The sequence below is a fragment of the Pituophis catenifer genome, unplaced genomic scaffold (genome assembly GCF_029215685.1).
Source record: "Pituophis catenifer annectens isolate HBS135680 unplaced genomic scaffold, rPitCat1.0.hap2 SCAF_2, whole genome shotgun sequence".
Lineage (NCBI taxonomy): Eukaryota > Metazoa > Chordata > Lepidosauria > Squamata > Colubridae > Pituophis > Pituophis catenifer.
This window is the reverse complement of record NW_027256882.1, coordinates 32,170,760-32,197,179: the sequence shown is the minus strand read 5'-3', so window position 1 is coordinate 32,197,179 and position 26,420 is coordinate 32,170,760. Positions and strand designations below refer to the sequence as shown.

General features: G+C 44.4%; 1 protein-coding gene and 1 pseudogene across 1 annotated transcript; one reads left to right on the top strand and one right to left on the bottom strand.

Moving 5' to 3' along the window:
* Positions 1-538: 538 nt before the first annotated feature.
* On the bottom strand, positions 539-8,923 carry LOC139312058 (zinc finger protein 271-like). The gene is made up of 3 exons (XM_070936581.1): positions 8,824-8,923; positions 4,484-4,589; positions 539-3,481 (listed from the first exon to the last, which is right to left on the bottom strand). The coding sequence occupies exons 2-3, from the start codon at positions 4,587-4,589 to the stop codon at positions 1,623-1,625; spliced, it is 1,965 nt and encodes a 654-aa protein (XP_070792682.1). The 5' UTR covers positions 8,824-8,923; the 3' UTR covers positions 539-1,622.
* Positions 8,924-12,507: 3,584 nt separating this feature from the next.
* On the top strand, positions 12,508-20,459 carry LOC139310069 (zinc finger protein 271-like; annotated as a pseudogene).
* Positions 20,460-26,420: the final 5,961 nt, after the last annotated feature.

The window sequence follows — 26,420 nt, the reverse complement described above, 5'->3', positions numbered from 1 at the left end:
TTTAAATTTAACAGAACAGAATAACAGAGTTGGAAGGGACCTTGGAGGTCTTCTAGTCCAACCTCCTGCTCAAGCAGGAGACTCTATAGTATTTCAGGCAGGTGACTGTCCAGTCTCATCTTAAACACCTCCAGTGATGAAGCACCCATAATTTCCGAAAGGAAAGCTGTTCCACTGGTTAATTGTCTTCCCTGTTAGGAAGTTTCTCCTCAATTCCAGATTGCTTCTCTCTTTGATTAGTTTCCATCCATTGTTTCTTGTCCCTGCCCTCTGGTGCTTTGGAAAATAAATTGACCCCCTCTTCTTTGTGGCAGCCTCTCAAATACTGGAATACTTTAATTTAATGGAGGAAGGAATTTTCTAATATTGAGAGCTATTCAGCTCTACAATCCAGGGGTGAAATCCAGCAGGTTCTGACAGGTTCTGGAGAACCAGTAGCGGAAATTTTGAGTAGTTTGGAGAACCGGCAAATAACACCTCTGGCTGGCCCCCGAGTGGGGTGGAAATGGAGATTTTGCAATGTCCTTCCCCTGCCACGCCCACCAAGCCACACCCACAGACCGGTAGGGAAAAATTTTGGATTTCATCCCTGCTATAATCCCATTATTATCTTGAGTAATCCAGCCATTTCCCGAACAGTTATGACTAAGCACCTGTACTACTCCAGACCCAGCTGGACTCTAATCCCCATCATCCTTGAAATTCACTGCCTGAGGCGAATGTTCGTGAAAATACAGCAACAACTGGAGAGGCCAGGTCTCCCCATCTCAGCACTACTGGAAGAATTTGCAAAGGCGGGAAAAGAGAAAACATCCTTACCATGAATTCTTCCATATGGTTTAACTTCGGATTGAAAACTTTAATATCCTTCCTTTGAACATGAATTGGAAGCCAGGGATAGTACATCCATGAAAAAAACAACATTAAGTATATAGAACCGTGATGGCAAACCAATGGCACGCATGCCCAAAGTGGCACGCGAAGCCATGTCGCCCAGCACGCGCAGCCTTGCCTGTTTATCTTCCAGGTTTCTGGCATCCATGCACGCACAACGATCAGCTGTCCTTCGCGCACGCGGCACTGCTGAAAACTGGTGTGCACACACGTGCTGGCCAGTTGATTGTTGAGCGCACATGCATGTTAGAACCCGGAAGTTCGGCTTTTCCGTAGTGCGGCCTCGACAAGCACAATGTTTCCACATGACTTTTTTGGCACTCGGTGCTGAAAAGGTTCGCCATCACTGGTATAGAAGAAACACCTCACGGAGACCGCAAATTTAGCTCCTTGGCATGCTACTTTTCAGTGAGCATGGAGATTTGGAATTATTTTATGGAAAAACCTCCGTGCGACCTCTCAGGTTAGGAACAGTTTTATCAGTTCTATTATTCATAAGAGCTAAGCCCACCGTTTCCTTGCCACAGGCATTTGGGCCTAGTGAGAACTGATGTTTTACTACTAAGTTGCCCAATACACAGCTTTTCCCTGGGATGAGTTCTTTAATACTTCATCCTGTACTGAACCTTCACAACATTTATTCCTGAGTGGGTTCAGCAGACAGGATTGTGAGGTTTTCAGGCTGTAACCTTGTGCGAGCTATAAAGGAAGCCCCCCCAGTCTATGTGTTAATCAGTTTTCTCCTGCACTGATTCACTTGGGTTTAAGAAAATAAGGTCCTGAACTGAGGATTCTTCAACAGCCGGAGAGTACAGGCTCAGTCCGTTGTGGGTCCTGCTGTGTCGAACGAGGTGTGACCTGCGGTTGAAACTTTTCCCACAGTCCGTGCAACAGTACGGCTTTTCTCCCGTGTGAATTCTTTTGTGCCTGGTGAAATGAGACTGCCAGTTGAAGCTCTTTCCACATTCGGGACATTTAAACAGTTTCTCCTCTTTCTGGAAAAGCGACGGGTCGCTGTAATTTTTCTCGCGGTCCAGGCAGTCAATCGGTTGGCCTCCTGAAAGGACCACCTGGCGTGTGTTCATGATGCTTTTAAACAAGGGGCTTCGGGTGTAGCTGGTCTCTCTATCCAGACATTGAAACAGCGGTTCCTCTGCCTGGGTGCCTTCCTGTGGATTGATTCCAGTGATTAGGAGTGAACAATGGCCATAGCTTGTCTCGCTGTTGGGCCATTCATACAGCTGGTCCCCTACTTGGGTGGGCCTGCTGGGGTTCAGCCCCGCAATAAAGATCGAACTGTGGCTGTAATCTTTTTCACTTTCTGAGCCCGGATACGCCTGGCCCTCTGCGTGGGTCTGCTGGTGGGGACTCAGCCCTGCAATAAAGAGTGAGCTGCTGTCGTAGACTGTCCTGCTTTGTAGCCCTCCACGCGGCACGTCAGCTAAGTGGGTCGCCTCGTGAGTGCTGAGGTGTGATTTGCGGTTGAAGCACTTCCCGCAGGCCGAGCATTTGTACGGCTTCTCTCCGGTGTGGATCCTTTCGTGCCGCAGGAGTTCGGAGGTCTGGCTGAAACTTTTCCCACAGCCTGAACAGGAATAGGGCTTCTCTCCCGTGTGGATCCTTTCGTGCCGCATCAGTTTCGCCGCCTGGTTGAAACTTTTCCCGCAGCTCAAACAGGTGTAGGCGTTCCCCACTCGGTGAGTGGTCTCGTGCCGAGCCAGGTTGGATCGGAGGCTAAAGATTCTCCCGCACTCCCCACATCCATACAGTTTCTTCTCCGCGTGGGTCCTCTGATGCCTGTTCAGTTTGGATTTCTCGATGAAGCTTTTCTCGCACTTGCCGCACTTGTACGGCCGTTCCCCAGTATGGGTCCGCTGGTGCGTCACCAGATGCGACTTCCAGTTGAAGCTTTCTCCACAAACGGGGCAGATGAATGGCGTCTCTCCAGTGTGTAGCCGTTTATGCGCCAGGAGAGATGAGCTTTGGGTGAAGCATTTCCCGCAGTCCGCGCAGGAGTAGGGTTTCTCCCCCGTGTGGATGTTCTCGTGCCGAATGAGGGTCGAGGCATGGCTGAAGCTTTTCCCACAATCCGAGCATTTGTACGGCCTTTCTCCCGTGTGGGTGATCCCATGTCGGATGAGGTCGGACCTGAAGCTGAAGCTCTTTCCGCAGTCGAGACAATTGTAGGGCTTTTGTCCCGAGTGGGTCCTCTGATGCCGGTTACGATTCGACCTTTCGGTGAAGCTTTTCCCACAGTGGATGCACTTATAGGGCTTCTCGCCCGTGTGGATCCGTTTATGGGCCAAGAGGTTGGAAGCCTGAGCGAACGTCTTCCCACATTCATTACAGGTTCTTGGGATCTTGGATCTGCGCCTGGTCTTTCCAGGTGCACCTTGGCCCGGAGGCTGGGGGACCTGGGTGTAAGCCGCAGAGCTATCTCTTCTCTTTGCTAAATGGTATTGTCGCTGCCTCTCTGCGTTGAGATGTTTCACGGTCGGCTCTCCCGGGGATGTTCCAATTTGTTGATTTTGGTGATAGTTTGGCCCTGACACATCTTCCTTCTCCTCATGGATCTGCCCATCACCTGCTAAATAAAACAAACAAACAAACAATTGGTATATGAACATAATCTCAGCAGGCTGGAAAAGAAAATCCTTCAAGAGGAATTAATTTTTGTTAACCTGTTTCTACAAGGATTATTTTTCAGGATGTGTCCTTGGTCCCCACCATGTGGGTTACATTTCTTAGAACAGTCACACTGATTTTCTAAGATTGGATATTCTAGATTTTTTCACTGAGGGTCCTTGGTGCTCTCTGAGGTTGTTGGTTTTTTTTGTCTTCAGGTGTTTCATTACTAAAACTACGTAACATCAGAGTTTTTTCATTCCACCTTTTATAGGTATTGCCAGTAGTAACTTTCATCCTGTTTTTTAGTTCCAAGAAAATTTGGCTTGTTGGTTCCATAATAGATCAGTCAAAAGCTTAAATTAGGAGCAGATGATGTGCAATTAGGTACCGTATTTTTTAGAGTATAAGACGCACCTTTTCCCCCCAAAAAGAGGGGGGAAATCTGGGTGTGTCTTATACTCTGAATGTAGCCCCGCCCAGCTTCTAAAACGGAGGTTTCAGAGGCTGAAAAAAGCATCAGAAACGAAGCTTCAGAAAAGAAGCCCCCAAACAGAGCTTCAGTGGCTTTTTTTCTGAAGTTCTGTTTCGGAGGCTTTCAGAGGCAGAAAAAAAAAGCAAGGCACAGAGCTCACAACCAAGGAACCTGTTGCTAAAATTCACCTCTGGGAACAGCTGATTGGGGGTATTCCGGGAGGCCGATCCACCTGCCAATCAGCCTTTTTCTTATTTTCCTCCCCAAAAACTAAGGTGCGTCTTATACTCCGGTGCATCTTATACTCTGAAAAATGCGGTAGTTCAATGTTTCTCAAGTTCAGTTATGTTAAGATATGTGGATTTCAATATGGAATTCTCCAGCCAGCATAAGCTAGCTGGGGAATTCTGGGAACTGAAGTCTACACATCTTAAAGTAGCCAAGGTTGAAATAGACTGTTCTAAAGTATTTCTAGTTAGTACCACCTACCGTTCTCTTGCATGCCACTTTCATAGAGACTCCTTTGACCTGCATCCAATAATAGTCCTTGATCCTCTGGGAAATACATAGCAACTTCTTTGAAATTCACCGGCATCTGAAAGACAAAAGGCACCGTCCATTCAATCTTTGCACCATGTCTCATGTTGAGATCCACTTGCCTCTAAAAGATTAAGGCCATGGTTACAGAAGCACAAATTTTCAGAAGCTGTAGTTGCTTTGTATATCTTTGAAAACCTGGCTCTGTTCTCAGGTCTGGCATTAAACTATATTTTGGACTTTGCAAATCACCAAAGTTTCTTGGAGTGGGACAGTTGTAAATCAATGCTTCCCAAACACTGCCTTCATTCCCTAAAATCTTTTATCAGTCTTATCAAACTTGAAGACAAATTTAAGATCCTTCCTTCAGCACCATCATAACTTTCATTGGTCATTGAACGAATGGTCATAACTCAAGGACTACCTGTGTAATAAAAACGGTATCATTGAATGATCTTTATGTCATTTCAATTGATTACCACGTTTGGCAACTTCGTGGATTTTCATCCCAATAGAAATACTCTGGGAAATTTTTGAATGTTGTTTACTATACTTTTAAGTCAATTTGAATATCCCTATTGTGATGGGGAATGGGTTTGGGTCATTACACAAAGAAAAATTAGATTTACCTTATTTTGAGTAATTTACTCACATTTGGGAAGCACTGATATAAATCATCATCAGAAAGCCAGTTTGTTCTAATGAGCGAGGCACCAGGCTAGAAGCCCGGAGACTGTGGGTTCAGGCCCCGCCTTAGGCATGAAGGCAGGCTGGGTTTAGGCCAACCACTAGGAGACAGTGAATTCTAGTCCCGTGTTTGCCACCTTCAGTTATTTATCAAAATAATAAAGGTGACAAAATAATAAAGGTGAAATATGAATAAAAAATCATCGTCATCATCCCTCACAGAAGTATTTTAGTAATACTGCACACTTTTTCTTTTAATTATTTTACTGGAATGTAGTCGATTGAAATAACAATACAGTAATCATAATACAATAAAATGTAACTACATTATAAAGTTATTAAAATGAATGTAAAAGGGAAGCCCCCATATATTTCTAATAGGGAATGAACACAATCTTTTAATCTATTAAATATCGCTCACATTGCTCCATTTTTTCCTCTCATCCCTCTGATTTTTGTTTTTCTCAGAGCTTAGTGATGCTCCTTTCTGTATGTGGATGATGTCATTTTGGCTGCATAAAGATCTACATTTAGAGCCCGAGTGAGCAATGCAACAGTCCTGGTATTTAGGATAGTGCTATAGATAGCAATCTACCAAAATAAACAAAAATAAGAGAAGGAAATTCTCTCCTATTTCAGCAAGGATGACATCTCTGTAGCTGCGTTGTAAAGCATACCATCTTCATTCATTTAAACGCTATGTGCAAGTGGGTCAGTTCCCAAAATAGCTATGGAATACAGGCAGTCCTTGACTTACGACGGTTCATTTAGTGACCATCTATGGAGATTCTCAGTCATCCAGGTCATAGTTGTCCCAAAGGTGCTTTTTCAAGAGGCAACTGGACTTTGTTTTTTTCTTTGAAGACATTTCGCTTCTCATCCAAGAAGCTTCTTCAGTTCTGACTCTGAAGAAGCTTCTTGGATGAGAAACAAAACGTCTTCAAAGAAAAGAACAAAGTCCAGTTGCCTCTTTTATTTCAACAAGCTGGGCTGGCTTAACTCTTTTTAATTGTTTAATTTTAATTTGTTTTTTAAAAACAGGGGTATTTTAATTAGTTTGGACCAAATTTATTTAATACGTTTTAAATTGTTTTTAAATTTTATATGGTATGTGTTTTTTCTTGGCTGTTCACCGCCCTGAGTCCTTTGGGAATAGGGCAGTATATAAATCTAAATAAACTGAAACTGAAAAAGCACCTTTGTATCATTTAGTGACCGTTCGAAGTTACAACAGCTCTGAACAGCTCGAGTTATGACCATTTTTTACATTTACAGCCATTGCAGCATTCCCATGGTTACATGACCAAAATTCAGACACTTGGCAAACTAGCTCATATTTATGATGACTGCAGTGTCCCAGGGTCACGTGATCTCCTTTTGTGACCTTCCGACAAGCGAAGTCAATGAGGGAAACCAGATTCACTTAACAGCTATGTTTGTAGTGATTTACTTAACAACTGGGGCAATCAAAGTTGTAAAACGGGGCAAAACTCGCTTAACAACTGTCTTAACAACAAAAATTTTGCTCTCAATTGTGGTTGTAATTCGAGGACTACGTGTATTTAGTAGCATTTCACCTGCTCACAGGTTTACAGGAAAAAAAAACCTGACATATAGAGGTAGGTACCCGATCATTTGCCTAAAAATGTGGCCTGATAACACACATTTTTTTTAAACAAGTTTTATTGGGTTTTTTCTCCTCTCCCACATTCACCCACATCTTTTTTTTTTTTAACAGTGTTGGCCGTTTCTTATCTTATGCAATTAATCAAATTCAAATACATTTTACTGTTACAATTCTTGCCAAAATCGTCTTTCCCCCTTTTCTTTTCTTTTTTAAACATATCTCAATATTTCTATACTTGCATACATAAACACCATCTTCATTTGTCCCCTAAATTCTAACTTTACTGTTTATTCACATTTATTCTCTTTTATTCTTAAACAATTCATTCTTTATCTTAATATATTTATATTTGTTTGTTCGACGCTGCCTTTCTTCCACTTCATCTTTTTTATTGTACAGCAATCTTTCTCCTCAAACCTACCCAAAGTGATAACACACTTTGACTGACAAAATCACACTTCCTTGTACTGCAGTTTTCCAAAACTACAAAACAAATCTTGTACTCGCACTTATGACCATCGTAACACCCCTGTGGGTCATGTGTGATCACAAGTCAAGCATTTGGCATCAAAGCTTGCATTTATGACGTGCTGTGCGTTCAGAGATCGCAATTTGCAACTTTCTATTTTCACCCAAAGCTGGTTTCACCTAACCCCCAAATAATTTGCTTAACTGCAGTGATCCACTTTATGACCATGGTAAAAATAGTCATAAAGTCAGGTGATACTCAGCTTACAACCATCTTAATTTATGATGGAAATTCTGGTTCAGATCTGTCTATGGAGATTCTCAGTCATCCAGGTCACGGTTGCCCCAATTGCCTCATTTTTTAATGAGGCAATTGGACTTTCAAAGAAAAACCAGAAAGTCCAATTGCTTCTTGGGGGAAAAAAACCCACTTTTGGGTCTGGTTCAGATTATGGTCGTAAATCGAATACTATCTGCATTTTTTGCATGAGAAAATTTGGCCCATGTTTTAGGGGGGAGGAAGGTAAGTTTCTCTAAATAAGAGCATCCCACAGCAAACCATGCAACTGCCCTAATTAATTCGACACCGAAGATTAATTTTACCGAACTGGCCAACATCTGGATGATTTATAATGCCGCTTTTGTTGCAGACATGCAAACATCCTGGGATTTCACCAAGAGATTGCCAAATTCCAGAACAAAGCTGACCCGGCTCTTGTACTGCAATAATTGGTTCGAATCTCTCCAAGGCTCAAGGTTGACTCAGCCTTCCATCCTTTCTAAGGTAGGTGAAATGAGGACCCAGTTTGTGGGGGCAATAAGCTGACTTTGTATAAAATATACAAAAGTATGAAGGCTATTGCTTAACGCATTGTAAGCCGCCCTGAGTCTCCGGAGAAGGGCGGCATATAAATCAAATTAAAAAAAAAAAAAAGCGAATTTGTACTTCTGAACCCAAATCCTCAAGAAGGCAAAAGAGGCGGAGAAGGCATGCAAGAGAAAGAAGGGGGGGGGCTGATGGGATATGAAGTCCTCTCCTCGTTAGAGCCGAGGCACTTGCCCAGAGACTACAATGCCCATTCTCCAAAAGCGCTGCAGAAGGGAGGGAGGGAAAGGAGGAGAAAGCGCACTGCCAAGGGGTGCAGAATCAGGGTGGGGGGGCTTTGTTTCCTTTGGACCAAATCCACGTTGGGGAACAAGATCGAACCCCGGGATAACAAAAAACCAACAAACTGAGAACCGAACCCCCCCGATTCGCCATCGGACACCTAGGAAGGCGAACTTACTTTTTGCAAGATCGGCATTCGGGACGGCTTGTTGCATTGCAATTTTAAAAACTGAAAGGGTGGGGGGACTGACTCTCTTCTTCCCCCTCCCCCCCACCCCCCACCCCTCCATGCAGGCACAGGGGCTTCGTGCAGAGGAACCCCCCCCTTCGCATGGACCTCTTGCAAGTGACTTTTTTGGGGAGGGGAGGTGGGGGGAGGGTGGAAAGGGGAAAAGTCCATACCTCGCACGCGGGGATTCTCACTTCGCAGGGCTCCGCCAGGCGATTCGGCGGGCGGGAGAAGGGCCCCGGGCAGGGCTGGCCGAATAAACAGAGCTGGGAGGAAGAAGAAAGGGAAGCGGAGGGGAAGGAAGCGAAAGGGAGGGGCCTCTTATTAGGATAGGGAGGGAGGGAGGGAGGGCGCGCGCCGCCTCTTTCGGTCCCGAGCATGGTCGCGCGCCACCCCCGAAGCTCGCGCGCCCTTCCCTTTTGCCCACAGTTGGCCCTTTGTTGTTGTTTTGATCACGTGCCTCCTTCCCCGCCTCCTCCTCCTCCTCCACCCGGATTTCCCCCCTCCCCCACTATCAACTATCAACTGTAGGAAGCCCCCCCCCCCGCCCTACTCCTAGAAGAATGAAATATTTTGGAAAATTTTAAAAGGGCAGGATAGAATATTTCCCCTAAATGAGAAATGAAAAAAACAAAAATGTTAAGGGAGACAGAAACCAGCCTCCGTCTCCCTTCCCCAAGCAGAAACTGAGAAGGCCAGCTTTTAGAAATGCAGATTTGGTAATCCATTCAGAAAGGCTGGGCTAATCTATTCACAAACACCTTCAGGAATTAAGATGGGATAATTCCTTCAGGAATTAAGATGGGATTAAGAAAGGACAGGGCATGAGCTCAACTCCATTAAGAAAAGTGGTAACAATACTGGTCCATTAAGAAAGGCAGGCTAGAGGCAATAGATAACAGGATTAGGACGAAGGAACTAACAATTAAGACCCATCATGAGCCTTTGCCAAATAAGTAAAACCAATCAAATAATATACCAATCAAATACACAAAGCAAGCCTCCAGATTACAGAATGCTGTAAAAATTGTATAAAAGCCGGATGTACAAGAAAAACCAGTTGTTCAGCTGACCCAGAAGGTTCTGCTTCATCAATAAATGGATCTTCTTTCCAATCAGCCTCCAGCCACCCCTTTTATTTCCAGTGCCTTCCTCCCAGCTTGGAACTATCTATCTATCTATCTATCTATCTATCTATCTATCTATCTATCTATCTATCTATTACTATCTCTAGCTAGCTATCTCTACTATATCTATCCATCCATCCATCCATCTCTCTCTCTCTCTTCTATATCTATCTATCTATCTATCTATCTATCTAGATTATATCTCCGAGATAGAGATATAAGAAATATATAGATATAATCTTTCATACATTGGAAAGGACCTTGGAGGCCTTCTAGACCCTATACCCGTGATGGCAAACCTATGGCGCATGTGCCACAGGTGGCACGCAGAGCCATATCTGTGGGCACGCGAGCATTGCCCTAGCTCAGCTCCAGTGCGCATGATTTTTTGGCCTTCCGGGCCCACCGGAAGTTGAGAAATGGCCTCTGGAGGCCCTCCGAGGGGGTGAGAAAGGCCATTTTCGCCATCCCCAGGCTCCTAGAAAGCCTCTGGAGCCTGGGGAGGGTGAAAAATGAGCCTACTGGGCCCACCGTGCCATCACGTGCCAAAAGCGGGGGCAGCATGGGGAGGTCATGCGCGCATGCGTGAGGGTGCGGGGAGGGCTTTGAATTATGGGTATGGGCACATGCGCACACAACCCCCCCACTCTCCCCCCACTTTTGGCACGTGACAGCAAAAAGGTTAGCCATCACTATCCTATACCATTCCGGACAAATGGTTGTCAAATCTCCTCTTAAAAACTTCCAGTAACTTCACTGATTAATTGTTCTCACTGTCAGGAAATTGAATAATTTATTTTAAGTGTCTGCTTTTGAATCAGTCTTGACGCCTGGTGATTACATTGGGCAGGTTCCTGAAGTTTTCTCGGCAACATTTTTCAGAAGCGATTTGCCTTGGTGCCTTCTTCCTAAACTTAGTCCTAAACTAAGATTAGAACTCAGTTTTCCCTAATCCAGTGCCAAACTGACAGTTATTATTTAGGCTTAAAATTATTACAATCCATTTTGAGTCAAAAGTATTCCAACCTGTTCAAAGTCATGCTAAAGAGATTGGGCCAAGATGGGTATACAGGTAGTCCTTGATTTACAATACTTCATTTCCCCACAAGAAGCGATCAGTTATAACAGTACTAAAAAAAGTGACTTATCACCATTTTTCACACTTACGACTGTTGCAGCATCCCCGTGGTCACGTGATTGACATTCGGATGCTTAACAACTGACTCACATTTATGACGGTTGCAGTGTCTCAAATCGCTTGGTCCCCTTTTGCGACCTTCTGACAAGCAAAGTCAGTGGGGAAGCCAGATTCACTTCACAACCGGTGTGACTAATTTAAGAACTGCAGTGATTCGCTTAACCAACGTGGCGAGAAACGTCATAAAAGGGGGCAAAACTCACTTAACAAATTTCTCACTTAGCAACATACTAGTAAATGTTGGGCTCATCTGTGGTCGTAAATTGAGGACTACCTTTATTTTGGCAGGAGGGTGCAGTTCGAATAAATGGATTTCAATGATTTTATTGAATACAAACTCTGTTTTTTGTGTTTTTAATATTATAAACCACTCAGAGTTATCTCCAGGTGAGATGGATGAATTATAAGGTGTTGGTTATTACCTTTAAAGCCCTACATGGCTCAGGGCCAGGCTATCTTCGAGACCGCCTTCTACCGCATAGCTCCCAGCGACGGGTAAGATCCCACAGAGTTGGTCTCCTCCGGGTCCCGTCAGCTAAACAATGCCAGCTGGTGGGCCCGCAAGAGAGGGCCTTCTCTGTGGCTGCCCCAGCTCTCTGGAACCAGTTACCTCCTGAAGTCCAGACCATCCCCACCCTATTGGCTTTCCGAAAAGCAGTGAAGACCTGGCTTTTCCGGCAGGCTTGGGGCCGTTGATCTTGCTCTTGCGATCTGGTGAGATCCAGTCATGAATGGTGTGCATGTGTTTTTAACATTTTTAAAATGCTTTTATAATGTTTTTTTTAAAAAAATTATGTTCACTGTTTGTATTATTTCTGTTGTAAGCTGCCCAGACTCCCTTGGGAGTTGGGCGGCATAGAAATATGTTTAATTTAAATTAAATTAAATTAAACAGTCACAGAGTTGGAAGGGATCTTGGAGGTCATCTATTCCAACCCGCTACTCACGCAGGAGACCTGTACTAGGGATTCGAATCCCCGACCTTGCTGATCGACAAGCTAGTCAGGCAAACAAATTGAATAAATAATTTTTCACGAAATAAGGTCAAGAGATAGACTCTTTCACCCACCTGTGAGGTGCTGGAGGCGGCTGCGATAATATTCAGCCATATAGCCTTCCCTTCCTTCCTTCTGCCCAGTCCTGGTCCTGGTTTTTCCCCACAAGAAGCGATGTCTCGCCCAGTCCCTCGATTTCGTAAACGCCGAAGGGGTTAACCCAGTGTTTCTCAACTTTGGAAGCTTGAAGATGGGTGGACTTCAACTCCCAGAATCCCCCAGCCAGCGCTGCTGGCTGGGGGATTCTGGGAGTTGAAGTCCACTCATCTTCAAGCTACCAAGGTTGAGAAACACTGGGTTAAACGGAGCGAGCAGCCAATCCTAGACAGGACCAGACGGGCAAAGATCTGAGAGGTAGAGAAAAAGTGCCCCACCCCCACCTCAAAAAAGAGATTTTGGGTTGCATCCACTCCGCGCTTGAGGCTTTGGATCTGGCTTGCACGATCTTGCAGGATCCTGAGGTTTGCAGATCCGGCCATGGCGAGGTTGCAAGAAGCGGGTGAGTTGGAGGGAAGAGGAAAGGGGGGCCATGGGAGGGGAAAAAAAAAGAAAATAAACACATGGGAGGAACGAGGAAAGAAGCGAGCGAGGTTGCACCAAAAAAAAAAAAGGAAAAAAAGGCGTAAATCCCTAGGCGGAATCCGGGGGTCTCCTTTTGCAGCGCGCCCCCCCCCCCCAGCGATGCTGAATTAATGCATAAGGATTAATGCATAAAAAAGGGGTCGAGTTTCCCTAATCCACAATTTTCTCTCATATGCACGGATTGATTGATTGATGGCTGGGTGCGGGGCAGGGGTGAAATCCAAAATTTTTCCCTACCGGTTCTGTGGGTGTAGTTTGGTGCGCGGGGCAGGGGAAGGATATTGCAAAATCTCCATTCCCACCCCACTCCAGGGGAAAGATACTGCAAAATCTCCATTCCCTCCCCTCCTGGGGGAAGGATATTGCAAAATCTCCATTCCCACCCCACTCCAGGGGAAAGATATTGCAAAATCTCCATTCCCACCCCACTCCAGGGGAAAGATACTGCAAAATCTCCATTCCCACCCCACTCCAGGGGAAAGATACTGCAAAATCTCCATTCCCACCCCACTCCAGGGGAAAGATACTGCAAAATCTCCATTCCCACCCCACTCCATGGGAAAGATACTGCAAAGTCTCTATTCCCTCCCCTCCTGGGGGAAGGATATTGCAAAATCTCCATTCCCACCCCACTCCAGGGAAAGATACTGCAAAATCTCCATTCCCTCCCCTCCTGGGGGAAGGATATTGCAAAATCTCCATTCCCACCCCACTCCAGGGGAAAGATATTGCAAAATCTCCATTCCCACCCCACTCCAGGGGAAAGATACTGCAAAATCTCCATTCCCACCTCACTCCAGGGGAAAGATATTGCAAAATCTCCATTCCCACCCCACTCTGGGGCCAGCCAGAGGTAGTATTTGCCGGTTCTCCGAATTACTCAAACTTTCCGCTACCGGTTCTCCAGAACCTGTTAGAACCTCTGGATTTCACTCCTGGTGTGGAGGAAAGTTTGTCCTCTGTCAGTTTTCTGATGTTGAGTTGGAGTTCATTGCTGAAGGATTGCATTGTTGAATGCAGGCCAAACTACGGGCTCTAGAAACCCGAGGAATTTTTTTTTTTTAAAGATTTTCTGCTTTTCTGTCTCACTGTCATCCAGATGTTCTATTATTACTATTTTCAGAGGGCCCCCATTTACTGAACTGCAGACATAACACAGTCACTTGTCTGAAATGGTGCTACAGGGTTTCCTGCTTGAGCAGGGGGTTGGACTAGAAGACCTCCAAGGTCCCTCCCAATTCTGTTATTCCAAGCAAAGGCATTCCTCCAATCTGTTGTTTTAGCAACAATCTCTTCACCCACCCCCATGCAACTACACATGCCTTACCTCTAAATACCTAGTGGCCACCCATTTAGATATGAGCCAGCAGTGTGCAGCAGCTGCCAGAAAAGCCAACACAGTTCTAGGCTGCACAAACAGAGGGATAGAATCAAGATCACATGAAATGTTAATACCCCTTTATAATCCCTTGGTAAAGCCACACTTGGAATACTGCATCCAGTTTTGGTCGCCACAATGTAAAAAAGATGTGGAGACTCTAAAAAGAGTGCAGAGAAGAGCAACAAAGATGATTAAGGGACTGGAGGCTAAAACATATGAAGAACGGCCTTGAGTTTAACACCCTTTTTTCTTGTGGAAAAAACTACAAACTGCCACAGAGAACAATCAAGAATTTCCTGATTCTCCTCTCCCCAAAGAATATCACTCTGTTGACTCATTGAGGCATATATTTTGTTTTTCCCAGAGTTCCCTGATGTAATAATAAAATTGGAACAAGGAGAGGAGAAATGGCTGTCAGGAAACGCGGAACAAGAAAGGAAAGCGTTGCTCTCACCTGGCCAAGAAAGTGAAACTACAACAAATAACACTCCAGGTAAGAAGGGAAGTCCAGTTCATCTCAAATCGTTAGAAATCTTCTCCCTCATTGCAAAGGCAACAGTTTCTTGTAGAAATGAATAAAGAGGCAAGAAGATCAGGGATGGGTTTCACTTACCTTTATCACTGGTTCTGTCTGCACATGCGGCCGGCCTTCCACGCATATGATTTGCGCATGCACGCTTTTCTCGCATGCGCCTGGCCCATATTCTGGCCATTCAACTTTTAGCAAGTACCCCAATGGAATTCTGCAGTGCTTGAACACTTTGATCTTCCAAAAGGGCTGTGGTGGCGCAGTAGTTAGAATGCAGCATTGCAGGCTAGCTCATTGCCAGGAGTCCGATCCTGACTGGCTCAAACTTGACTCAGTTTTCCATCCTTCCAAGGTGGGTAAAATGAGGACCCAGATTGTTGAGGGCAATATGCTGACTTTGTAAACTGAAATCCAGAAGGTTCTGACAGGTTCTGGAGAACCGGTAGTGGAAATTTTGAGTAGTTTGGAGAATCGGCAAATGCCGCCTCTGGCTGGCCCCAGAGTGGGGTGGGAATGGGGATTTTGTAGAATTCTTCCCCTGGAGTGGGGAGGGAATGGAGATTTTGCAGTATCCTTCCCCTGCCACACCCACCAAGCCACGCCCACAGAACCGGTAGTTCAAAAAATTGGATTTCACCACTGGTCGTAGGTCAAGGACTACCTGTACATAACAAGATGTCAGGAAAAGAATATTATAAGGATGACAAGGCAATCAAAGAAGACACACTTTTGACTTTGGCAAAATGTCTGATCACTGCAACTGTCTCATTTCTCTGAGCAGAGTTTCCTGTTGTGATCATAAAGAAGGAAGAACAGGAAGGTCAGTGGGTGCTGTATCGCCAGGCTTCGGAAGGAAATGGGGCCTTCCCAGCTTCTCATTCAGGTAAGAAATTTTTATTTCACAAGATGGCTAGATCTTGAAATAATGCATCACTATGTCATCAGAAAGAAGGTGAGGAAACATCAGCTTCCAGGATTGCAGAATCAAAAATTATGTAGAGAAGCAATTCAACAGTTTTTACCGGATTTCCTTTACTTGGAGTAAAAAATTGCTTTTATTACTGTTGAATTGTCGCTGTGAACTGAGGTCAAGATTGAAGGAACACTGTCTATGAAGGGCTGCCAGTAATGGCTGTTAGAACCAGCAAAGTAATACAAGTTCAGACGAGCTTTATAATGAGTTATTATAAAGTTATTATTCTTTCTATCTGGATCCCGGATATTTATGTATGGTATTGTTGTTCACATTTTCTATTTGCTTCGTCGCAAGTTTCCAATGTGCCTGATTTGGCTATATTCTTAGTTTTTGTGCCCAAGTACATACCGTGTTTCCCTGAAAATAAGACAGAGTCTTATTTTCTTTTGACCCCCAAAATAAGTGCTTGGCCTTATTTTTGGGGAGGTCTTATTATTTTTGAGGTGCAGGAGGCAATGAGCATGGTTACCTCATGGCTGCTGCTGACACAGCCGCTCGTCAGCTGTTTGCCCCTGAGGCCGTGCACACGCTTCCAGCCATGCTTCCCAGGACTCTGCACCATGCCATCGGCCCAGCCACATCACTGCGACTGGATGTCCCATCGCCGCTGCCGCTTCCCTGTTCTTTGCTATTTTTTTTTTAATTTGATTTATATGCCGCCCTTCTCCAGAGACTCAGGGCGGCTTACAATGCGTTAAGCAATAGCCTTCATACTTTTGTATATTTATACAAAGTCAGCTTATTGCCCCCACAAACTGGGTCCTTAATTTACCTACCTTAGAAAGGATGGAAGGCTGAGTCAACCTTGAGCCTGGTGAGATTTGAACTTGCAGTAATTGCAGGCAGCTGAATGTTAATAACAGGCTTTAGTGTGCTGTGCCACCACACTCTTGCAGTGGCCATTAGCATAACAAAGGGGTGTGGTGGCTAGGGTTGCGGGAGTGGCCGTTAGGTAAGGATATGTGGAGTGTGTGGGGCATGTTCCCCCCTCCCTTCCCCCCCTCTGGCCTCGCCTCCTTATCTCATGTTGTTTGCACGGCAAGCAACCAGAGAAAATGGCGGGGACTGCCTGTCCATACGTTTAAATATTTCTGGAGAGGTCTTATTTTCAGGAGAGGGCTAATTTTAGCGCATGCGGTCAAAACCCTGATTGGGCTTATTATCTGGGGAGGTCTTATTTTCGGAGAAACAAGGTATTTATTTGTGCTTTGTCAAACCTGAAGATTTCATGTAGATAGTATTAAACATTTCATCCTCAGAGAACAACTGTAAGACTGAACAGCCTAATTTTCAACTTCTGCAAATAGTTGACAAACATAATAATTCTGTGGTTGCTACCACAGGATTAAATTGTGGATTTTTAACTGCCTGAGTCACTGTGTATATAAATATATATATACATATTATGTATATATATGTGTGTGTGTACACACACACACACATATATATACATATACATATATACATATGTATGTGAATTTGCTAATATAGGCATACTTCAAAGTTGAGGATCAGAGGTGGGTTTCAGCAGGTTCTGACCAGTTCTGGAGAACCGGTAGCAGAAATTTTGAGTAGTTCAGAGAACTAGTAGTAAAAATTCTGACTGGCTCCGCCCCCCATCTATTCTCTGTCTCCCAAGTCCCAGCTGATTGGCAGGAAATGGGGATTTTACAGTAACCTTCCCCTGGATTGGGGAGGGAATGGAGATTTTACAGTATCCTTCCCCTGCCACGCCTACCAATCCATGCCACGCCCACCAAGCCACACTCACAGAACCGGTAGTAAAAAAATTTGAAACCCACCACTGAGGAGGATACCTGAAGTTTTCTTCTCAGTGATGTGAACTTGGAAATTAGAAACACCAGACTGTAGACTGTAAAAGAATATACAGGTAGTCCTCAATTTACAATCATTCATTTAATGACTGTTCAAAGTTCCAACATCAATGAAAAAGGCGAGTAATTGGTCGTTGTACCTACCACCATCTTAGCATCCCCATGGTCACATGATCAACATTCAAGTGCTTGGCAACTGGCATGTACTTAGGATGGTTGCCATGTCATGGGGGGGATCATGTGATCACCATTTGCGAGAGGATCCATATGGGCGAGAAATCCTATTAATGCACGGTCTGTGGGAAGCGGTTCCTTTGAAGGTCGCATCTTCTCATCCATGAGACGATGCATAAGGAAGAGGGAATCGTACGGACGTTCAAAGTCCAGCCAGTTTTCAACAAGCAAAGTCAATGAGGTGGGGGGGGGAAGCTGGATTCGCTTAAGAACTGAATGATTCACTTAACAACCATAGTGAGTCACTTAATAACCGTGACATAAAATGTCATAAAATTGGAGTGAGTCGCTTAACTGCCTTGCTTTGCAATGGAAAGTCTGGTCACAATTGTAGTCGTAAGTTGAGGACTAGCTATAACCACAATTTTCTCATCTTCACACTTCAGAGAGTAGAATGTCAGCGTTCCAAGTAACCTACCCATTGAAATTGAAAGTAGAACTCTGAGGCAGGTAGATTCCTCAAAGAATGTTGGATACATCATATCAGCAGAGCCGGTGAAAACCAACTCTAACAGTTCCCGCGGTTTTCACCTAATTCAAAGAGTAAAAATCCCCCCTCCCAGGTTTCACCTGTCACATTGTCCAATGAAGATGGATGGCAGGCTCCTCTTCTCCTTCAACAGCTACCTGATATGATGACCTTGGTTCCCACAGGAAAACTTCTTGTTTTGACTGTTAGCTGGGCTATCTACTTCCCCCTCTCCCTTCCCCCTCTCAGGCTTCGTGGCAACAATGAGGCAGCACAAGATGGCTTCAGCCAGGTTTGCTTCAGAGTTGACATAGAATACATGTGATATACTCGATCCTGAATTTATTTGCAGTGACTTCCTTTGCTTATTTTCACATTGTGATTTTCTGTTTATCCCACAGAAGAGGAGCTGACACAGAGCTACGTGGGAAGTAAGGAGAATAAATGTGCCGATTGTGGGAAAAGCTTCACGCAGAGGTCCAGCCTTGTCAGACACGAGAAGACCCATACTGGAGAGAAACCATATCGGTGTTTGGAGTGTGGAAGGAGCTTCAGTCAGAGATCGATCTTGACCCGACACGAGAGGACCCATACGGGAGAGAAGCCATATAAATGCTCTCAGTGTGGGAAAAACTTCCGCCACAAATCAGCACTCCTGAGGCATGAAAAGATGGAGGCTGGGGAAAAGCCCTACGAATGTTCACACTGTGGGAAGGGTTTTATTCAGAAGTCAAACTTTCTCATCCACGAGAGAATCCACACGGGTGAGAAACCGTACCTGTGCTCGGATTGTGGGAAAAGCTTTGTCCAGCGGTGGCATCTCCTTGTCCACGAGATGACCCATAAGCAGGAGGCCTCTCATGAATGTTCAACATGCGGGAAGAAATTCAATCACAGCTTAAGCCTTCTCATCCACGAAAGAAGCCACACGGGGGAGAAAATTAATCAGTGTTCCGATTGTGGGAAAAACTTCACGCAGAGATCCAGCCTTGTTCGACACGAGAAAACTCACACGGGAGAGAAGCCGTATAAATGCACAGAATGTGGGAGGAGTTTCAGCCAGAGGTCCATCTTGACCAGGCATGAGAGGACCCACACGGGAGAGAAGCCGTACACATGCTCCGAATGTGGGAAGAGTTTCCGTCACAAATCGGCACTCCTCAGGCATGAAAAAATGGAAGTGGGAGAAAGGTCTTATCAGTGTGAGCACTGCGGGAAAGGTTTCATTCAGTGGTCAAACTTCCGGATACACGAGAGAATCCATATGGGCGAGAAATCCTATCAATGCGCATACTGTGGGAAGCGGTTCCTTCAAAGATCGCACCTTCTCGTCCATGAGGTGGCGCATAAGGAAGAGAAACCCTATGAGTGTTCGAAGTGTGGGAAGAGATTCCATCACAACTTAAGCCTTGTGATCCACCAAAGAAGCCACACAAGAGTGAAAACATATTGTGGGAAAAGCTTTGTTGATAAAACGAGTTTTAGCAGTCACGAAAGTGTACAGCAAGGGGAGAAGTTGTATTCCTACTCTGGCGGTGGGAAACACTTCGGTTCTAGGTTAGCTCTCCTTAGACACAAAAGACCTCAAGTGGGAAGGAAGCCATATTGTTTCTCTCCCTGTGGAAAAAGCATCATTCCAAAATTAAAGCTTCTTGCAGCTCCCAAGGGCCCCCATAATGGATCAAATTTGCACACCTGCTCCCACTGTGGAAGAGGATACCGGCTGAAATGTAAGCTCATCATACATGAGAAAGCCCATCTAAGAAAGAAACCATATAAACTAGCGTGTGGAAAAAGTTTCAGCCAGAGGTCCAATTTTATTGGAGTGCAGGAGAAGACACACGTGGTTGAAAAGCAACACAAGTGTGCTGGCTGTGGGAAATTATTCAACAACTGGTGGAACCTCTTAAAACATCAAAAGGCCCAAACGGGAGAAAAGCCTTACAACTGTGCCAAGTGTGGGAAGAACTTCAGCAATAAAACAACTCTTGTCATACACAAGAGGACCCACACCAGTGAAAAGCCGTACCAGTGTTTCAGCTGTGTTAAAGGTTTCACCAGCAAATCCAGCTTAATCAAACACGAGAGGATCCACACAGGGGAGAAACCCCACATCTGTTCAGAATGTGGGAAAAGCTTAATCCAGAAATCAAACCTTCTCTGGCACGAGAAGATCCACAAAGGAAAACCGGAGAATCTGTTCTTGGATTGTGGGGAAAGTTCCAGGTTGCACATGAACCGGATGAGAAATTCAGGGATCCGTGCAAAAGAGAAACCGAACCAATGCATCCCCTATGAGGAAATGTTTCTCGTGGTCCACAAGGAAACCCATGAAGTGGAGAAACCGTATTCGTGTTTGGTTGCGGGAAAAGCTTTTCGTACAAATCCAGCCGAGGAAACACGAGAGAACTCATGCAGGATGAAAAAAAAAAAAAATTTAAGTATATGATTCAACCAGTTTGCTTGCACACAAGAGCACCCATATGGGACTTAACTCCGGAAGTTATTGGTGCTCCATCCCTAGACTAGACAGTCATTTGACCAGGATGTAATAAGGTCTCCTACCTTGAGCAGGAGGTTGATCTAGAACAGGGGTCTCCAACCTTGGCAACTTTAAGACTTGTGAACTTCAACTCCCATAATTCCTCAGCCAGCTTTGCTTAACTGCCTTGCTTTGCAATAGAAAGTCTGGTCACAATTGTAGTCGTAAGTTGAGGACTAGCTATAACCACAATTTTCTCTTCTTCACACCTCAGAAAGTAGAATGTCAGCATTCCGAGTAACACAATTTCAATTTTCATTGAAATTGAAAGCAGAACTCTTGAGGTAGGTAGATTCCTCAAAGAACTCTGGGAGTTGAAGTCCACAAGTCAACTAGCAGCTGTGGCAAGAAAGGTCATAAAATGGGGCAAAATTGACTTCTCAACTGTCTAACTTAGCAACAGATATTTTGGACTCAATTGTGGTTGTAAGTTGAGGACTTCCTTTACCTATTTTCTACTTGCAGGGTATTCATGGAGGAACAAAATATTCTCCAACAGCATGAAGAAGTACTGTATTGATGCTTTGTTTTAATTTCTGGATCCACCACAGAGCTTATCCTTATTTCTGAATTTGGGACATGATCTTAACACCTGGATCAGTTACCTTTGTTTTGGCTATCGCTTTTATTTAATTAATTTCTCAGAAAGAAAACATCAGGGCTGTTAGAAGTTCGGTTCATCCACATGGGATGTTAGAGAAAATTCGCAAATGATTACATTTGTTTGTGGGGATTGCAGACATTGAGACAGCTGATGGAGGAAGAAACGGAGCAAAGAGAAATTTTGGAAATGGAGGAATTCCTGTCATTTGTAATACGGTTACAACTATTAAATTAACTAAATAAAAATTATTAACCATTTTCAGATACTGGTTACTATACAATGCCACATTCAGTATTTTAGTTGCGGGACAGTTGGGAACCTGTAAAAAACAGTTGAATCATCCTCCAAATCCTTTTGTTAAAGCCATGTTGAGAAAAAGGCAGGAATGGACAAAGCCTTTTCTGAGATACTGAACCAATTTTCCTTTTTCTTGATCTAGATCAGCTTTGCCTTGAAGGAGACACACAATCTCAACTTGACCTTTAATTTAACTTCAGCAACTTTGACATATGTGGACTTCCACTCCCAGAATTCCCCAGCATGTTGGCTGGGAGAATTCTGGGAGTTGAAGTCCACACATCTTAAAAGCTGCTGAGGGTGAGAAATACTGTTTTAATCTCATATTTAGAGATCAGACAATACCACCATTTCAGGAATAAAGTAGAAGTGGAGTATATCTATTCTATTCATTCCATATTTTCAGCTCTCATGTTTGATGGGTTGCTAAAACCTTTGTTGTTACAATGATGAGTTTATTCTAAAATTAGTAGAAGGTTGTTTTTCTTATTTTTTGTCACTGTAAACTGCACCAAGGCACTTATTATTGGGAATCATATTGTTGATGAATAAATTTAACATATTTAACATCATTAAAAGGACATATTTCTGGGTTTTACAGCTTGCAAGTGCTGAAGGATAGTTTTCCCCCTACCTTCAGATATATTTCAGGTATATTAGTCCAAAATTGGCAAATAATGTATTTTTTTTAAAGGAATGGTTGCAGATTGGGAGAGGGAGCAGTGGCACTTTTGGAAATATTAAGCATCATATCGGATTCCAGGATACTCCTTTTAATTCGAGTTCTTGGAACAGTGTTTCTCAATCTCAGCAATTTTAAGATGTGTGGTGTTCAACTCCCAGAATTCACCAGCTTTAAAAATCGTACAATTCCAAGCCTACTAGGAAATTGTGTTGGTGTTGTGGGCCGCCAGCTGCCAGCAAAGCTGGCGGGAGACTCAAATGATTATGAGGTTGGGGAAGAACTTGGGCCAGTTATGGAGCCTGGGGAAGGCTCTGATGGATGATCAGTGTTGGACACAAGAGATAGAGCCAGGGCTGTCCAGCATTTCCCAGCCACCGAAGAGGCAGCTGCCTTTGGAGTCAGAGATGAGTGAGGAGGAAGAACAGCTGGGGCCTGTTCTAGATGCACGTATGCACAGAGCAGATAGGAGAGGTGAACAACAGAGGACAAGAAGTCAACTCGGGAAGCAAAACAAACATGGATTCTGACTGGCCCCTCCCTGGCTGGGGAATAAATAGGAGGAAAAGGGAGTGGTAGTTGTAGCAGACAACCATTCGCATTTCTGGAGTTTTTGCTCATTGTGGTTTTGTGCGACAGACTGCCTTGCCAGAACTGAGGTTTATTTGAACTGACTTAATTTGTAGCCTTCCAGCTGGGAGCTCACATCCTTGCAATTATTGTAACAAGCTGATAAGGCCTATTGCAGAGGTCTTCAAACTTGGCAGCTTTAAGACTTGTGGACTTCAACTCCCAGAATTCAGCTCCCAGCACAACTGGCTGGAGAATTCTGGGAGTTGAAGTCCACAAGTCTTAAAGCTGCCAAGTTTGAAGACCTCTCGCTTATTGCTTCAGTTAACTCCTTGCAGGACTCTTGCCTGGACTTTGTGGGTGAATGCAGTTAATTCACAAGATGTACATAAAAGAGGTTTTTGGGTTTTTTTGCGAGGAATCTGTTTCTTGCTTTTGCGAAGACTGGGTCAGAACAGTTGGTGCCTATTTCATTTGGCACCATTCTAAGTATGAGAATTAAAATTCCAAATTTGAGAGCATGTTGCAAGCACTGCCCAAAATGACTTATTTCAGTGGGCCTTGTTGATTCATATTAAATAAATAAATAAATTAATAAATAAATAATAAATAAATAAATAAATAAATAGTTTTATTTCTATACTGCCCTTCTCCCGAAGGACTCAGGGCGGTGTACAGCCTATTAAAAGCACAAAGACAGACATCAGTTAAAAATAATTAAAATTATTAAATAATTTCGGCTCAAATTTAAAACCCCAAAATTTAAAACACCCAATTTAAAAATCATTACATTGATAACCCGGCCTGGTGGAACAACAGGGTCTTGAGGGCACAGCGAAATACACGGAGGTCGGGGATCTTACGCATTTCCGGGGGCAGTTCATTCCACAGGGCTGGGGCTCCCACAGAGAAGGCCCTCCCCCTGGGTGTCGCCAGCCGACATAACTTGGCTGATGGCACCCTGAGAAGACCCTCTCTGTGGGAGCGGACTGGCCGGTGGGAGGCTATTGGTGGCAGAAGTCGGTCTTGAAGGTACCCAGGTCCTATGCCATGGAGCGCTTTAAAGGTGGTAACCAACACCTGATGTGGCCCAAACCTGTTCCTTCAGGTCTTCCAATGGTGCCCCCATTGCTGAAGTATCTTGAGTTCATCCATCTTGCTGCCGTTCCTCCTTTTCTTCTCTTTGATTCCTCCTTTCCCAGCATCGGAACCTTTTCCAGACAGGTGGATCTTTGCATCATGCGATCACCTTGATAAAATAAAAAACCCAATAGTTGATAAGCTCCCTATATCCTGGTTTTGTATGTTTGTGTATGTACCGGTATATATGCATGCATACACAAACCAGGATTCAAGAGGCCTATCTGCAGTGAGATTTTTTTTTTAATTCTCTGATTAGAAAACCTCTTGCGCAATTGTTCCCCAAACTCTTTTGATCCCAAAAATAACCCCTGGAAGATCACCAGTGAATTAAAAAGAACAACGGCTGCTCCGTGCAGAGATCAACCGGCAAATGTAGGTATGCTCACTTAAAGTGAAGATGATTTTCATTTCGGACACCAAGGTTTGTGACAGGCTCGGTGTATAAATGCACACCGTTTTAAGATCTATAGTGAACATTCACTAAATTCTGTAAACTACAACTTCAATAGTAAAGTTGCTATATGCAAATTGGGCTCACCCAATATTCTGTTGGTATTTTCAAAATGTCCGTATGGGTGGACTTCAACTCCCAGAATCCTCAGTAATGAGCATGTTTACTGAGTGTTGTGGCCCGCCAGTGGCCAGCGGAGCTGGTAGGAGACTCAGACAGTGAGGAGGTTGGGGAGGACCATGGGCCAGTCCTGGAGTCTGGGGAAGGCTCTGTGTCGGAGGCAGAGATGGGGTCGAGGCCGTCTGACAGTTGTCAGCTGCCTTCGGAGCCAGACATTAGTGGGGCAGAAGAACACCTGGAGCCTGTTCCCAGTGTGTGCATGCGCAGAGCTGCCAGGAGAAGGGAACAGCTAAGGAGCAAGGGTCAACTCAGGAGTAAAGCCACAGGCCCCATAGAGAATAAAGAGCAAAAGGGGAGCGGAGTTTGCAGGAGACAATTAGTTTGCTTAATTGGTTCGTGACTCTCCATGACTCCTTGCCAAGTTTTGAAGATATCGGCCTGGCAGCTCTCCAAGCCAGATAAGGTCTGTGACTGTAAATTCTCCCTTGAAAGACTTTGCTGGATGTGAATGAGAGGAATTCACAATAACTTAATAAAAAGGGGTTTTGTCGGGACAAGGAGTGCTCTTGGGAAGCTTAGGTCAGAACACTGAGGAACTCTGGGAAATGAAGTCTACACATTTGGAAATTGCCAAGATTGGGACTCAAAGCTCTAAAATGGGTGGGCAGTTATGGCAACTTTATGACCTGTGGATTTCAACTCCCATAATTCCTGAGCCAGCTATGCTTCAATTCTGAGAATTGAAAGTCCACAGGTTGTAAACTGGTCATAGTTGCCCATCCCTGCTCTAAAACAAAAGCAAGCCATCTTGTGGCTTAGAAATCGTGGCTTAAGACTTAAGAGGATCCCTGTGTGACTTCATCCAGCCAAATGTGATTCACATAAATGAGATGCCAATAATTGTGGTTGAGCAGAATGTGTGATCTCTGCCAATATTCAATATCGGAGCTCTTTGATCAAGTGACATACATGTCTGGAGGGCAGAACATGGAACTGAATTCTGAATAATCCAGGCACTTGGCAACTGGCATTTATTTATGGCAATTGCACTATCCCAGGGACATGTGAGCACCAGCACAATACAACAATGGCTGGAGAATTTAACACAGGTAGTCCTCGGTGTGCAACAGTTCATTTACTGACTGTTCAAAGTTACGACGAGACTGGAAAAAGTGACATATGACCGTTTTTCAGAGTTACGACCTTCGCGGCATCCTCACAATCATGTGATCAAAATTCAGTTGATTGGCAACTAGTTCATATTTAGGACCGTTGCCGTGTCCCGGGGCTGTGTGATCACCTTTTGCAACCTTCTGACAAGCATAATCAATGGGGTAGACAGATTCACTTAAAAAAAACAACATGGAACTAACTTATCAAATGCAGTCATTCACTTAACGGTGGCAAAGAAAGGTCATAAAATGGGGCAAACCTCACTTAACAAATGTCTCAGCAACAGAAATTTGGGGCTCCATCGTGTTTGCAAGTCGAGGACTGCCTGTATATTCGCTCTGAATTTCCTTTTTCTTAATTTCAGCTCATTCTCTTGCAGTGGTGGGTTGCTCCTGGTTCGTAAGAACCGGTAGTAAAAATTTGTAGTAGTTCCAAGAACCGGTGATAACATTGCCTGGCCCCGCCCCCGAACCAGTCCCCGGCCTGGTTGCCGCTCGCTTACCCCGCCCACCTCATCAGAGGCTTTTTTTTTTAACTTTTAAAAGCATTTTTTCCACAACCTCTTCTGCCGGAAAAATGCTTTTAAAAGTAAAAAAAAAAAAGCCTCTGATGATCCCGCGGCTCACCTGGGATTGTCAGAGGCTTTTCAAAGCATTTTTTCTACCACCTCTTCAGCCGAAGAGGTGGTAGAAAAAATGCTTTGAAAAGCCTCTGACGATCCCAGCTGAGTTGCCTGATCGGCAGAGGCTTTTCAAAGTGTTTTTTTCTGCAACCTCTTAAGGTTGTAGAAAAAATGCTTTTA

Excerpts from the sequence above, each read along its gene's own strand:
- LOC139312058 (XM_070936581.1), bottom strand. The coding sequence starts at position 4,589 with ATGCCGGTGAATTTCAAAGAAGTTGCTATGTATTTCCCAGAGGATCAA. Across the intron at positions 3,482-4,483 it reads AAGTGGCATGCAAGAGAACG|CAGGTGATGGGCAGATCCAT; the intron begins GTAGGTGGTACT and ends TGTTTTATTTAG.